The sequence below is a fragment of the Rattus rattus genome, chromosome 4 (assembly GCF_011064425.1).
Source record: "Rattus rattus isolate New Zealand chromosome 4, Rrattus_CSIRO_v1, whole genome shotgun sequence".
Lineage (NCBI taxonomy): Eukaryota > Metazoa > Chordata > Mammalia > Rodentia > Muridae > Rattus > Rattus rattus.
The window spans coordinates 116,717,633-116,733,505 of record NC_046157.1 but is presented as its reverse complement, the minus strand read 5'-3'; the positions used below and the strand labels follow the sequence as shown (position 1 = coordinate 116,733,505).

The window sequence follows — 15,873 nt, the reverse complement described above, 5'->3', positions numbered from 1 at the left end:
CTCCAGATAAACATCCACACAAAGCCAACAAAGGCTTTAAGGCACTAAAGTTGAAAGGCCCACTGAGTTCTCTGAACTTAAAGTTCTGTCTGCCGTGACTGATATCAAGGCTTCCATTTCAAAGGCCTAAGAAAAGGTCGAAGAAATAAGGAAGCTCTGTCTTATCTCTGACTGAGTTTCTAAGAACTACCTTGCAGCACCAAACACCCTGAAGCCAAGTTCCTGGAGCTTTCTCTCACTCAGCCTTCTCTTGTCTGGATCCAGACCTTCCCCTCCCTCCTTCCACCTCCCATGAGAGCCATGTACCCCTGAGAGGCAGTAAAGACTGGTTCATAGAAAATACCTCTGCCCATGCAAAAACCACCAGTGGGAATCCATTGTTGGTTGAAAAATCCTGATGAGGTCCCTTATTTGGGGATAAAATCAGTTTGCCTGTCCACCTCCCTATTTGCTGACTGGAATAGTGAGAAATGACAGCTCCGAGGCATTGGTTCCCAACCTTCCTAATGCTTCGGTCCTATAATACAGTCCTTCACGTGGTGGTGACCCCCAACCATAAAATTATTGCCATTGTTACTTCATAACTGTAGTTTAGCTACTGTTATGAATCATAGCATAAATCTCTTTGAAGATAGAGGTTTGCAAAAGGGGCCACAACCCACAGGTTGAGACCCACTGCTCTAGGGGAAGGAAGCATAACAAACTGATTTCTCGTGAATCCCCAGGTCTTCTGGGAGTTCAGGATCACAGTCAAGGTTCTGTTTCATCTGTGATGACCCAATGACAAATCTCGTAACTGGGAGTGGGAGGGATATTCACAAAATTCAGTCCTTTGAACCACAGCCACCGCTGTGAAAAGGCACACACACATGAGCTCTAGCAGGGCTTCGCTTCCCTTTGACACGGAGCTAGTCTGAAGCTCAAGGTGCCGAGAGAACAGGCCGGGCCTCTGATTCTTCTCTCCATGGCCTGACGGCTTTGGCAGGCATCAGGTAAAGAAGATTCTTCCAGAATCGTGAGTTGGAAGAGCGTGGCTTGTCGGCCTTCCACCTCAGAACTCGGTAGGACTTGAGGAGTTTCAGCGACGGCGGGAGAAAGGCGATGTTGCTGGCTGGAGTAAACTCGATTAAGATTATTTTAATCTTCCTCTCCACCAGCGCTCTGTGGAGTCCGCTCTCCAGCTCGAGCCTGGATCCATTAGTCATGTAACTCTTGCTGAGGACGATGATTAGCCTCCGGCTTTTCTCTATCAGTGAATGGATCTCATCAACGACAGCTGGGAGGGCAAGGTTTGCATCAGTTCAGAGAACTAAATGGCGGACACAGGAAAAACTATTGCATGCTCTCGTTTTATGGTATTTACGGTATTTAACTTTTGGCTGTATTTACCAAGGTTTTCTTTAAAGATAAGACATCTTTTTAAATCTTTTTTTTTTCAGAAATCTAGCAAAATAATCGTCTTAATAACTATAACGGTGAGTGCTCACTTGGCACTTACGCCTTCTTTAAAGCTTCCTGCGTATTGATTCATTTCGACCCCACAGCAACCTCACAGAAAGGCTCTGTCACCCCCATTTTGACAAAGCGCAGGGCAATGCTTGCCTGCAGTCACATAGCTGGGGAGTCGCAGGCAGACAACCCAGATGAAGTACGCTTTTATCATCACTGACTTGTTCTTCATGTTATGTAGGAAGGTTAAAGATGTAAAACGATAGATACCTAAGTTGACCCAAAATACTGATTATTTTAGACCAGAGGTGGGCTTTCCCCAAATGGCGGTAGTAAACACTCCAGGCACATTCTTCTTCCTATTCAGCAGTTCACAGAGATACTAATGACCACATGTGGCTGCGGTTAGGTAAACATCGTTAGCCATATATGCCAAGCCTTGCTCTGGACCCCAGAGAGTTTAACCAAGCCTAGTCATAATTTGGCAAACGAAAAAAAATAAAAACCCTTTACTCTTTTTTAAAACTAGGAACTTAGAATAGAAGGAAATATAGTAAAATGGTAGTAAAAATATGGGTCCACACTTCGGAAATAATGACATAAATAATGACCAAGCACACCAGCATGGCCTGTGTATGGCCAGCGTGCTGCACCTTGTAAGAAGTGCTTTACCTCCAATCAGAACTGAACGTATGCTTTGTGCTTAGTGTCATTTCACCTTTCTGATTTGTGCCGTAAGGAGAACATAAAGCTATTTCCTATTTGCTGCCATATTTTCTTTCTGGTTCAATTTAATGCAAGTGTGGCACAATAAACGTGGGACGAATGCATTAATTATGGTGACAGTGATGACTGCTTTTCTTTTCTCTTCTTCCTCTCCTTTTCCCCCTCTCTTCTTTCTCCTCCTCCAGTTTCTCTTCTGCCACCTTCTTGTCCCGGTTCTCCTCCTCCTCCTCCTCTTCCTCCTCTTCTTCCTCCTCTTCCTCCTCTTCTTCCTCCTCCTTCTCTACATCTTCTTTCTCCTCTTTCTTCCTCTCTTCCTCCTCCTCTTCTTTTCCCCTCTTCCTCCTTTTCCTCCTCTTTCCCCTCTTCTCCTTTCCCCCTTCTCTTCCTCGTCTTCTTTCTACTTCCCCTCCTCCTCTTTCTCATTAGTTAATTTACTTAACATAAGTATGTGCCATGCCTATGTGTGTATGTGCACACAGAGGTCAGAGTTGGACCACGAGTGCCTTCCTTGCTTGCTTTCCATGTGGTTTACTGAGGCAGGGTCCCAGAAAGAGAAATGGCTGTGCCTCTCCTTAGGTGTCAGACCTGTGGTACAGAGTGAAGGGGTCAATATGGAAAGGCTGGAGTTATTTTCTCAATATTTTATTACTGTGTGATAATGAAAAGTTGCTTAACCAGACTGACCTGGTTAACTAGTAACTAGTCATAAACGGACCCAATTTCTCCTGACTTAAAGGACTTTGGCCATATATACCTCCTTAAAGTAAAAAGACAAACAATCATTTCCTTGAAAGAATCATCTTCATTGGCTGTCTGTCCAGGATTCCCTTTCTTACCTCCGCCAGGCACCACATCTCTTTCAAATATGCACAACTTATAGCCAAACTGTTTCTCCAGGACCCTGGGTAACGTCTCCACAGCAAAAGTGTACTCTTCTCCATTCTCAGGATGACACTCTCTCAGGTAAGACACAAAGGCGTCATATGTTTTACCATCTAGGAGACAAGGTGGACTCTTTTAATTCATGATGATGAGGAAAAAATTAAGTAAAAACCTGTGTCATAGAAAGAGAACAGAATTGTTGATTGTCAAATCCCAGATGCATAACAAGCAACCAATGATCTAAATACCTTTTTAAAGCTTCTGCTTAAGACTTCCACCAGAGGAGGGGGGGAGGGGGAAGAGGAGACTAATAATCATGATATTAAGGCATGTATAGGGAGCCCAGAAGACCCTCATTCCAGGATTGGGAAGTAAGTTACACCTTCACTCATTCACGTCAGTCAATTCTACCACACCACTATGGAGGTTTCACTCTCTAAAGGCCTTTAAAACATAATGTCAAGGCAAAGTAAAATAAAGTAAGAGACTCAAATCAAATCGAGACTGTACTCCAGAGCACGGAAGAAATAGTAAGAGTATTTGGAAGAAGATGCTAGCAACAATGAAAAAAGAGGTCATGGGTTTAGAGGAGAGCAATGAGAAGCATATGGGAGGGGTTTGAAGTTGTAATTATATTATAATCTAACACACACACACACACACACACACACACCCCTCTAGAGTGTCAAATGCCAAGAGGAGAAACCTATGATCCACTGAAAGCTCAGGAGTGATCTTCAAGCGGGCTCCCATTGAATCCTTGATAATGTCTGGGAGAACAACAAAGAGGAAACATGTCGCCCAACCAACAAAGGCAGTTCGTTCTCTGTACCGGGTGAGTAAACACATACAGGATTCTCCTTTTGGTTTCGTGCAATCTACTGAAGCGACACATACAACTTGACAGGACTGAAAAGAAGCACATTCACAGATGAAAAAAAAAGTCCTGTGACATGGTCAGAGATGAACAAGAGAGTTTGGCTAGTGAAGAGGAGGGACCTCCTTAGTCAAGCTTTCCCAATAAGAAAAACTTGAGTGATGCCCTCCAGAATGTAAGTGGTGCAGATGGGACAGCAGGGTGGTGGCAGTAGACTAGTTTGTTTTTATCACACAGAAACTTAGATGGCAAGGAGTCGGATCTGCACCGACTGAACTGAAAGGTAAACCATATTTGGGTTTCCTACTAAGTAAGATGGGATGGAACAACTCTGGGTCTATCCCTCTATATACCGTGCAGTCAACACCCAGTGGCCAGGCCCCATTTCTTCACAATCAAGTTCACAAATCAATGCTTTCTCTCTCTGGCAAAAGCTTACTCCGTTCTTCTCACAGTATGCTGTTCTACCAATTTCTTAGGACCAATTGTTGATATAAAACAACTGGTTTAGCAGAACTGCACATGTAAGAAAATTTTGATGAAGATTACAGAATCATATGCTCCCCAAATGTAGGAAAGATGGGTGATAATAAAACTAGTTAGTAATGTAGACAGTAACTACTGCCTCTGGGTGATGCTTTTAGATGGCATCTACCTACCTATTGTTCAGGCAACAAAGAATTGAACGTTTGTAAATGGTTTTATCAAGTCACTGACGAACATGGGCGTCAATGGGTAAATAAAGCAGAGGATGACAGATTTCTTGCAATCAAGATCTAACTGAGGAAACAAGGAAACAAGGAAAGCAATCTCACGTGCATCTAGAGCACATGTAACATGCCTTAGTTCTTATGCATGAAGAACTAGTTCCCAAATACTAACTGACTTCAAGTCCCCTATTTCAAGTAATTATTTTTATGATATAAATCAGCTAATTTTCATCACAATTTATTTTTTTAATGTGGATAGTGAGAAGTTTGGTGGAAAAACCTGATTTCCTGATGATTAGTTAATACTTTTGATCTCTAATTAATGATACTATCATTTTATCAGTGGTCGTTTAGGATAATAACGAGTAAATTATGCGCATCAGTTGATGGTGTTTTGGTAGTTTTGGGCTTGTCGGTTCTTTTTATGTTCTGCATACTGTTAGCTACAGAGTTTTCTTCCCTAGACATATCTTCACCTCTGCCCTTGTCACAGATTGCACCTGTTCATGGAACTCACTTGGAGTGAAGTCACCTAGCCTGTGTTCCTGAACGTCTCTGTGCATTGCTATAGTAACTGTGATAAGGATGAGTTGGAAAAAAAATGACTGGGGCTGGAAAGATGGCTGAGTGAGCTTGAGTTCTTGCTGCTTTGCTGAAAACATGGGTTCAATTCTCAGCATCCATGTGCTGACTGACAGCCATCAGTGGCTTCACTTCCAATCAGATGCCCTCTTCTGCCTTCTGCAGGCTCTTGCACACATGTGGTGCACAAACACACACTCAGGTACACACATATGAAATAAAATTGAAGAGTTTAAATAATTTTTTAGAAAATTTAAACAAAAACAAAAACAAAAAAAGAAACAAGAATGTGTAAGTTGGGTCAAACAAAATGGACAAAGGGAAACTATTATGGAAGCTCAGGAGAAAGGTTATTCGATGCCCATTTAAATACAAATATTAGTATTTCTGAGCAGAGACCATGGAGAAAAAGCAATATGTGGACCTTTTACTTCACTGTCTCATATCGTTTCAAAGGAAGGTGACATACATACAGGCTGAGAGTCATATTCCTGAGCATACTAGCTGTTAATATTAAAAGCTGTAGACATAAAAAAATGACGATGCAGTTCTATTATACTATAATAAAAACGAAATAAGTTTTAAAAAAAATCTCAGCGAAGTGTATTGAAGAATCACTTCATAGTATGCAGTTAAGGGATCCTTTGTCATTATAACCCCAAAATTGGATACAAAAAAATTATATAAAGATATACTTGGGTCTCCCACATAGCCACATCACAGCAAGCAAAGATAATGAGAACATGACACATTACCTTTCTCAATAAAGATACTGAGGGAACCTCACCTAAGACAGTGTCTGGAAATAAGAGAAAAACAGAAAGCGCTGAGCCAGAATGGGCCAGTAGTGGATATGTTGAAAAAGGAGACACACACAAAAAAATCAAATATAAAAAAAGGCTGCTTGTGTTTTTAACATCATAAAATGAAATACAAATTAAATCCACTCAGTCTCAGCTCCTCATCTATTAAATGACCAGGAGCCTGAGAGTGTGTGGGGGAGGGTGTAAGGGAAAGTCAATGCCATCCTTTGTAGGTAGCAATGTAAACCTTCCAGAAGGAAGGCATTGGGACCCCACCTGTCAAAGCCTCCATGGCATTACCAGAGATTCCACTGTGGAGAGCATCTCTGTGGAATTACAGCGTGGCTAGAAAGCAACGGATGGATGCCTTCCTTCAGCACAGCATCTCTGTAATAGCACAGAGGCAAGAGTGCAAACACCCACCCATCTGAAGGGGGCGCATAAAGGGCGATGCTTAGACGGGAGCAAATTACTGGGTGTGAGGGCCCACACCTGGAACCCAGTGTTTGGGAGATGGGGCAAAATGATACATAGTGTCATGGGGAGGCTAGCCTGGGCAACATGAGACTCTATCTCTAAGACAGGCAGACAAGCAGGCAGGCAGACAGACAAGCAGACCAACACACAGACAGACAGATCAATCATCCAACACAGAGACAGGCAGGCAGGCAGGCAGACAGACAGACTGACTGACTGACTTATTGACATGCAAGCAGGGCCTGAAAGATGAGAGATTTCTTCAATAACATGACCAGATACATAAGAAATCATAAAGTTAAAAGTGAAAATAATAAAGTAGGGTAACTAAACCAAGAATCAGCTTCTTTAAAGGCAGCAAGAAGTAAGAATCCACGTTAATGTCAGTGGATGTAATAGCAGGTAGAGACATTGTAGGACTCAGAGATGTGGACAAGACAGGGAAGGTCTCCTGCTTTATATTTACAAATTTCAATTTTGACTTCTATGATATTTTATTCTTTTCTTTCTTTCTTTCTTTCTTTTTTTTGGTGGGGAGGGGGGGGACTGAGGACCAAACCCAGAGCCCTGTGCTTACTAGACAAGCGCTCTACCATTGAGCTAAATCCCCAACCCCCCTTTTTTGTCTTTTTCTTTTCATTTTTTTCTATTAAAAATAACAACACACACATACATAAACCACACAGTTAGGTTAACTTCTTCAGAGCATAATAATCTTGAAATTTGAAGATTTGCAGTCACTTTAGAAAACATTGAGAAACATAGGTGTGATGGGCACAGAGAGCTAACAGATCTAGGAGGCTGACACAGATGGTTTTGTTTCTCCCCAGCGTTCCTCCACATAAACTATTTGACCTCCTTTCCCCAGGTCAAATGATGAAAAGGATGATAGAAAACTCAACAAAAAACAAACTTTATTGTGTATAAAATGGTGTCTAGAGTGTGTAGTGGTATGTGTGTGTGTAAATACACATAGACTGACAGCACGGAACACGTGAGGAGACAGTTCACAGACATGAAGCATCAGAAGGAACACACCTGAGTAGTCACTAACAAGTACACACTTGCACATAGCCCGCCTCAGTGTAAGCCACACAGGGTAACTCCTGACTCCAGGCTGGGAAGCGGTCTCAGACTGTTAGCGGTGTCATTCAAATAAAAGGAAGACCAGTGCTTCCTTTACTTGGTGCAGGCACGAACACATGAGCTAGGACGTCCCTGTCACAGCGGCAGGTTACCTGTTAGTGTCTCGTCTCTTTCCGCTACACGTCTATAGAATAAAACCAAATCAACTTTATAAATGATGCACAAAATCACCACGCACACTGCTGCCACAGAGGTGAGAACAACCATGGTTATTCCTCTCATAAAGACATGGCCTTGGATGTCAGGTGTTTCTGCAGAAAAAATGTGAGAGAAAAAGGAAAATCATGAATCAAAGACTTGTGGCCAGCATTTCCCACCATTGCGTTGTGGTGGCTAGTACTTATCCTTCGCTCTGATGTAGGCGTCTGTCTTCCCGCTTGCTTTTCCCCCTAGGTCCCCACACTCCTGCTGGTGGTCTAAGTGGGAAGTCTTCTTATTCCAACTAGAAAATATGTGCAAGGCTATCCAAAAACACGACGTAGAAGCATGCCATTTCAGGCCATTTGTATCTGTGGAATTTAGATTTCTGAAGCAGTAACATGCTAGGGTGGGGAACAAAGGACTGGATTAAGAATCGCTGCTATTGGATGAGCCAACAGTGTCTTCAACAGGGGCACACTGGACAGAGAGAATCTGGGTTTCCAATACGGCTGCATCAATTGGTTTGTGTTTTAGGAAAAAGAATCCTTGAGGCTTCTAATTCCTAGTCTCATTATGTGCAAAGTAAAAATTATAAATGAGCCTCCTGCTTAGCTTACAGTTGCTGATGAACGAGACACTCCACAGAGCGCGTGACAATTCTTGATGCACAGTACTTGGGGTTTCGACAAAATTGTAGGCGATATACTCTTCAAAAGAAGAGCCGTGTGCCCCAGATCCATTCAGCTTGTATTCACCACAGATAAACACAAAAGAGGTAAGAGGGGTATACAAAATAGAATAATTCTTAGCAGCCATCCAAGAAAGTTGCCGATGGCTAAACTGTGTCAAAACCTTCTGGGGAGGCAGGAGAGATGATTCAGTGATTAAGAGTACTTGGTGCTCTTGCAGAGGTCCAGGGTTTGGTTCTCAGCATCTACGTGGAGGCTCACAACCATCTGTAACTCCAATTCTAGGGCCAATCTGAGTCCCTCTTCTAGCTTAAGTGAACACCAGGCTCATCCACGATATACATGCTTACCACCCATACCCAGAAAATACATTTAAATAAAGCCTTTTAACCCTGATATTGTTGTTTACCTGAGATTAAATGTTAATCACCTTTTACTCCTCATTTGACCAACAACATTTTATTGATTCACAATATATTAATCTTTGTAATGATTCTAATTTTTCCATAAGCTTACCCAATGCTGCAGCAACTACCTACCTATACCCTACCTTTGCCCTTTCCTTTTGCTTATTCTCCAAGAGGAAATACTATTGGTGTGGGGATTTCCACATCAAACAGTGTACGCCTCACTGAAGCTTTTACCCTCCTATGTAGCACACTTTTAAAAGATAGCCTTTCCAGTAAAATCAGTCACTCCATCAAGTAAACAATTACGTATATTTAATAAGAAAACTCTTAGAGGTCATGCTCTGGCATTCCTACAACTTTGAGAGAGATCTATGAATTCCTGATGCTCCAGAGACAGGAAGATCCTATTCCCCAGGTGACATGCGTGAATTGAGAGAAGCAATGAGAGATGGGAACTCTGAGGACGTGAGAGGTGTTGAACTGGAACTGAACAGCACCCAAGAAGCAGATCGGGGTGCTTTTGCTTCACAAGTGCACAGACCGCACAACTGACATTCACGTGACAAGAGAGGATGATGGAGGAACTCCCTGTGGGAGGAAAGCAAGTAGATCTAGACCTATGAGCTGCGACTTTTGTCACCTTGCTCTGTAACTTAGGATGGGTCTCTTCACCTATGAAAGCCTGTTGTCAAGACGGGCTGACATCACAGAGAGCGCCAGAGCGCAGCCGGTCAGGAAGAGCAACGTGTCTCATACCTTTTCTCACCAAGATGAAGCTTTTGGTGTCTGTGGCTTCTTCATTGGCCACGGTACAATTATATAAAACATTGAGATATTTCTCTGTAACTTTCTGAATTCTCAGAATTTTTGAAGCATGCAATTTGCCTTCAAAAGTCCTGTAACGTTAAGAGAAGATAATTTAGCAACAGGCTTTGCTCATGAGAAGTAAGTCTGCTCAGGAAACGGGAATTTACATGTTTAAAATATTGAAAGGAAGCTTTGGCCATGTTTCTGGTGTGAATTAAAATTAGTTTCCTGACTTTTCAAAGGAGCAACAGAATTCACAGAAAGGCAGGCAGCCAACTTTCATCTTTCATTGCCATGAGTGAATCTTGGGCAGCCAGAGTCTATGAAGAGAAAATGTTGTTTAGCTTACAGTCAAAAGGCATGACGCATGCTCTAGCAGGGCCCCTGAGCTATATCACAGCATGGCAGCAGCATCTGTGGACTTACATATGGTCTTTTTCTTCCATGCTATAAAGCCATCAGACTTCAATCGCAGGGACTCCACTCTTGTGGTGGTTTTGAATAAGAATAGCCCCAATAGGCTATTTGTTTGTTGTTAAAGATTTATTTATTTATTTCATGTACTGGGTACACTGTCACTGATTTCAGACACACCAGAAGAGGGCATCGGATTCCCACTACAGACAGTTGTGAGCCACCATGTGGCTGTCGGGACCTCTGGAAGAGCAGTCGGTGCTCTTAACCAATAGGCTTATAGATTTGAATAATGGGTCACCAGGCAGTGACACTATTTGAAAGAGTTAAGAGATGTGGCCTTGTGGGAAAAAGTGTGTCACTGGGGGTAGGCTTTGAAGTTTCAAAGAGCCTTTTCCAAGCTCAGAGTCTAGCTCTTCCTGTTGCCAGCAGATGCCAGCAGATGTAGCACTCTCAGCTCTTTCTCCAGTACCACCTCTCCCTACATCTCCCATGCTCCCTGCCAAGAAGATAATGGGCTAAACCTTTGAAATTGTAAGCAAGCCCCAATTCAATGCCTTTAAAAAAAGATGAGTTGGCATGGTCATGATGTCTCTTCACAGCAACAGAACCATGACCAAGACAACTACCCAATCCAGTCAAGCCAAATTTCGAAGGCCTCATTCCTTTAAGGACAGAGTGGGTTTATTCTTCCATTCTCTATACATTCAAAAGATAATGGCAGTCAGACTCCTGTAGGAGCTCAGGAAATGATAAATCACATCAAAGCTGTATCAACTGGATATTCTCAGAGGTTAAGAGAATGGACTGCGCTTGCAGAAAACCCGAGTTTGATACACCATTTTTACTCTTTCGGCACATTAATAAAAATAAAGCATTTGATTCAGTTCTAAAAATTCCAAGAAACTATGACACCATTTGATTGCCCTTTTATGAGGAGCTTGGTGGCTTTCCTCCAGACTCTGCCTAGCTGGTGCCTTTATAAAACGATGCTAAAAAACGCTCACTAACTTTCTCAGGAAACGTCTTTCTTCAGGCTTAGATAGGTACAGCAAACTTCTGCATGATCAGTCACATTGGAACATGGTAATGATGATGATGAACAAATTGTAATTATAGTTAAAGCTAGCTGAAACATCCCCTCAGCCACCCAGGAGCCCAGCCTCCCTTCCGCTGTGTGCATACGTGAATTTTACAGCACGCACCACCGCATCTCTTACATGTCACATGTACACACCATGTTGTCTCGTTCCTGTCTTCGTGCACGTTAGGGTCTGAGCTGTCCTCTTTCCTGATGCTCCAATAAAACAGATCATTTCTATTCAGCACAGCACTGCAGTTCAGCTCCACATCTTCTCCTAGGTAGAAGTCGACAGTCTTGGTTTTGAACTTAGAAACTCGGTAGACATTTCAAATACAACCAGTGTGTGGTTAAGTGACTGTGAAATAGCACCACGTTCAGAAAATAAAAATCGAAGAGATGATTTGTTTTAAATTTTTAAAAATTACAGTAACAGAGAAGAATCTTGTAGTGATGACTAGCCATCACCAAGTAATTAACTGACTTCTGTTTAAATATTCACCTTAAAATCAATTATTAAAATTTAGGGAGTCGGTGGACTTTCCAATCTTCAAGTGAGTAGACAGTGCCAAGCCAATGTCTCTCTTAAACTACCAGAAAAACAAGATAGGTACACTGTACAAACTGATTACATAAAATAAAGGAATTGCCACACAGGGGGCAAGAACAAGAAATGGTGAAATTAAAGTGTAGTTAGAAAAGGTCACCTCTAGGTAAGTAAACATGGGCAGCCATTTATTGGAGTTGAAATAAGCAGGAGTCTCATAAAGCAGAGAGTCCAGTTCTGTAGGATGCGGGGGCAGCAGCACAGCTCTTGGGAATGTCAGCGAGGGCTTGGGTAGCATGAGGCTGCAGAGCGTCGCAGATATTTGCAGTGGGACCATAGGAGAGCAAGTGTTGCCCAGCCAGGAGGTAAGGGATTCATGGCTCCCTTACAGCCAATAAATGTGTGTGTGCTTGAGTATAAGGGTCAATTAGATAGGCCTATAAATTAAGCATTGACTGAAAGCAAGAGAAGAGGAAATTTATTTTAAAGCAATTCTTTCTTATACACATTACTTTTATTAAAGACAAAAGCAAACATGCCTGCAAATGAGAGGTGCGCTTGTTTGTTTTTATGTAAAGAATTAAACATTGGCTGAATAACTGGTAACTCATGATCTGGAACAGCTTCAATGTTACTTAGAAAGGTTCAAATTTTGGTTTTACAATCATCAAAGCTGAGACAACTTTACACAAATATGTAATACAAAATGGCAGACGTGGATCTAGGGACCTTTCAGGAATTCTATCCTGATCCTGAACTAAAATTCCTCCAAACAATTTTGTTAAAAAATAAAATTCAAGTCTGTAACTCAAATAGCCAATTTCAAAAGGAAACACTCTAGCACAGTACAAGCCAAGGGTTCACCAATGACAGGAGGGAAACCCCAAAGGCATTGTTTTCTTTGTTGTTGTTGTTGTTGTTGTTGTTGTTGCTGCTGCTGTTGTTATTTTGTTTTGTTTTCTGTAATTAAACCATTATGCATTTATAAGCCTATATATGCACAGTAAAGAGACTGAATCTTCTGATGCACGCCAGTCTTGATCCTGGAACGAGGTGTTCAGTCCTTTCCCATGGTACACAGGAAGAAGGCATGCCTGTGCATAGTATGCATGTGTGTATATGTGCATGTGTGTATGTGTGCTCAGAATGGAGCACACAGTGAGGTCGTATAAGTCAGTTCCAGTGACTGCTGCTCCTAGAAACGTCTTGGCTTCTTTGTGGTTTTGATTTGGAATTTCCTGTCATTGTGTATTCAGAAAGTAAAACTTTTGCCAAATTTTCCATACTCACACTCAAAGAAGCTGTGTTCTAGCAGCAAAGGTTTGCAACCAACAGGAGTACAGAATTCACTCGAACCCTGTATTTAAGTGCACGACAGATTGCATACAGCACATCTGCTCTCAGCCAACCTAGCTGAGTTCTGAGCAGTCTGAGATCATTATGAGTGGTTTGGCCTGTGTGTGAGTTATTCAGTAGATGCTATGAAATAAATATTCCTGTACTTCGGTAGGAAAAGCTATCTCCAATCATTCAACCCAATATCTGGTTTAGAATATGCAAATTTATTCCATTTCTTCCTTGTTTTTATATTTGAAAGAAATTACTTAATTGTACGGAGTCTTAAGAGACGTCTAGACCAGCAGTTCTCAACCTGCAGGTTTGACCCCTTAGCGATTGAAGGAGACTTTCACAGCGGTTGCCCAAGGCCATCCTTCATGTTAGAGATTTACATTATAACTATAGCAAAATTATGGTTATAAGGTAGCAACAAAATACTTTTATGGTTGGGGTCACCACAACACAAGGACCTGTATTAAAGGACCACAGCATTAGGAAGACCGAGAACCACTGCACTAGACAAATCCTACAAGTATAGCCAATTCCATCTGTGGCCAAACCACAGAACAAGATTGAATTATCCCTCCAGAGTATCATCACCATTTTTTTGTGTGTTTTGAAAGGTCAATAAAGGAAAAATAGTGGGAGGAAAACCATGGCTGAGCGCGTAGTCTACAAACCATAGACACCCCGTACTGAGTTTTGAACAGAAATGTCATTTAACTGATCTAAAAGGTTCAACAATGACATGCTTTTCCACATTTTGTGATATTGATCAATAAATATGTAATGAGTTGTATCCAGTGAGCCAGATTTACTCTTGAAAACCGGACAATGGCCCCATGTCATAAATTCAGAAAATACGCATTGTAAAACATACCTAGTTCTACACCAACCTTCTCAGACTTCGATCCAAAAATAGCCGGAGTTATTTTACTGTTCCCTAAAAGGAAAACAAAACAAGCGAACAAACAAAAACAAAAATCCATTAGAATTGCCTCGAGTTCCTTGAGGAGACCTGTCCATTGGAATGTGGTCATCCCATGTAACAGAGATTCCAACACTGCATTTCTAGATTATACTTGATTCTGTTTTCTCTGGTTTAAGTGGCCCAAGAAATGTTAAATAGAGGAACAGCTTAAACTAACCAACTTGCGATTTTTAAACTATGTGCCATTCTCAGTGTTCCATCCCATTCCATCCAAACCAGGACATGACTTATCCCCTTGTTCAGTGCATCCTTGCATTGTATCCCACCAGCCTAATCACCATGGTATCACGGTACTTGTATCCAAATAACCCGCATTCTATGTCATGACCACAAAGCATAAACATAGCAACTTTGACAATTTGGCTTCAGCACATTGCTACATTTCATTATTAATTATGTGTTGCTAATCTGTTGCTGTGCCTAATTTATAAACCAGATTTTACTACGGGCGCATATATAAACATAGTTTATCACATAACATATATATATATATTTATAACATATCAGTTTCGGTCCCAACTGTGGTGTCAGGAGCCCCACTAGGTTTTGAGCTTTATCTAGGGGTAACTGCAGTCATTGCTACATATTGGCCTGTGTCATGATCTTATTAACCCCTCATTAACACAGCTCGTATTATGGAACCTTCATAGCCCATTAGCTGTGTGTTTCTATTGCCGAAAGCATCATCCATTTAGAGTCCTTTGAACTCAAATATTGGCTTCTGCTCAGTGAACCTGAACCCAAAGAAACATCTGGTCCAGGGAGACTGCTGCCAGGTAGTGAGAGAGCCAGATGTTTAGGACGTAGAAGATGGACAGCCACTCGGAAACACTTGCCTACTCTACATTGCCTCCCTCTGTCTGTCCGTCCTCCTCTCACTGATGGATTTAACAGAATATATCAAGACTAGATGAGCCATGTGAAGCAACCCTCCCAGGCACCAATCCTACTCATGAGGATGTGGCGTCTCCAGTCCTATCCCTGCCCTGGGTGCCTTACTTGACTCTACCTAACCCTCCTGTACAAACCTGTGGACTCAGTACCATTGCTGTCACTAGTGATTTCTGGTCCTAACCTAAAGTATATAAGCCTCTCCATAAATCTCATTATTGTCAAAATGGGTTAGGTATTACAGGGTAGGTTCTTGATTAAAAGGAAGAGCCCAGTCCAGGTTTTCTGTCTCATACATAGTCGTTCACCCTCCAGTCAACTGGAGATCTTCTTCTCAGGGCTGGGGAAGTGATAGTGGATGGCAATGGTTGATGTGCTAGGGTGAGACCTAAGTTTGAATCCCCAAAACCCATGTAACAAGCTAAGCATGTCTGCCTGTGCCCGTAACCCCAGCACATGGGGAACAAGGCAGGTGGATCTTGGAAGCTCCCTTGTGAGTTAATCCAGCCATATTAGTAAACTAAGGGAGGTATCTCCCAGCAATGACACTGTGATTAGACAGAAAGACATCAGGTGTCCTGAACCACAAAGCACACCATAGATACACACTCATGGGTGGTCCCTTGATCTGGAATTTTCCAGAACTGCCAGTCAAGTAAACTTCTATGGTTTATATATAATTGGTTCAGTCCATGGCACTCTGTTCTAGCAGAAGAATATGGCCAAAAGGATTTTGTAGGTGTGAGTACTTAAGGAGTTGGAGTACTTAAGGAGTTGGAGAAAGGGAAGTTAGCTTGTATTGTCCAAGAGGGTATAAATATGTCTTTGTAAGAAAGTCAGAAATGTCAGGGTCTAAGGAGCGCATATAATGATGAAAGTTGGGCCAGGGGAAGGAGGAGGAAGGAGAAGAAA

General features: G+C 42.0%; 1 protein-coding gene across 1 annotated transcript in view; it reads right to left on the bottom strand.

Moving 5' to 3' along the window:
* Positions 1-540: 540 nt before the first annotated feature.
* The window catches only part of Il18r1 (interleukin 18 receptor 1), a 32,462-nt gene continuing 17,129 nt past the window's right edge, over positions 541-15,873 (bottom strand). Inside the window, exons 7-12 of the mRNA XM_032901016.1 lie at positions 13,960-14,022; positions 11,351-11,471; positions 9,649-9,788; positions 7,745-7,903; positions 3,012-3,170; positions 541-1,276 (exon numbers count right to left, since the gene is read on the bottom strand). Coding sequence (XP_032756907.1) covers positions 921-1,276; positions 3,012-3,170; positions 7,745-7,903; positions 9,649-9,788; positions 11,351-11,471; positions 13,960-14,022 — 998 coding nt within the window. The 3' untranslated portion in view covers positions 541-920. The remainder of the gene's footprint in view (positions 1,277-3,011; positions 3,171-7,744; positions 7,904-9,648; positions 9,789-11,350; positions 11,472-13,959; positions 14,023-15,873) is intronic.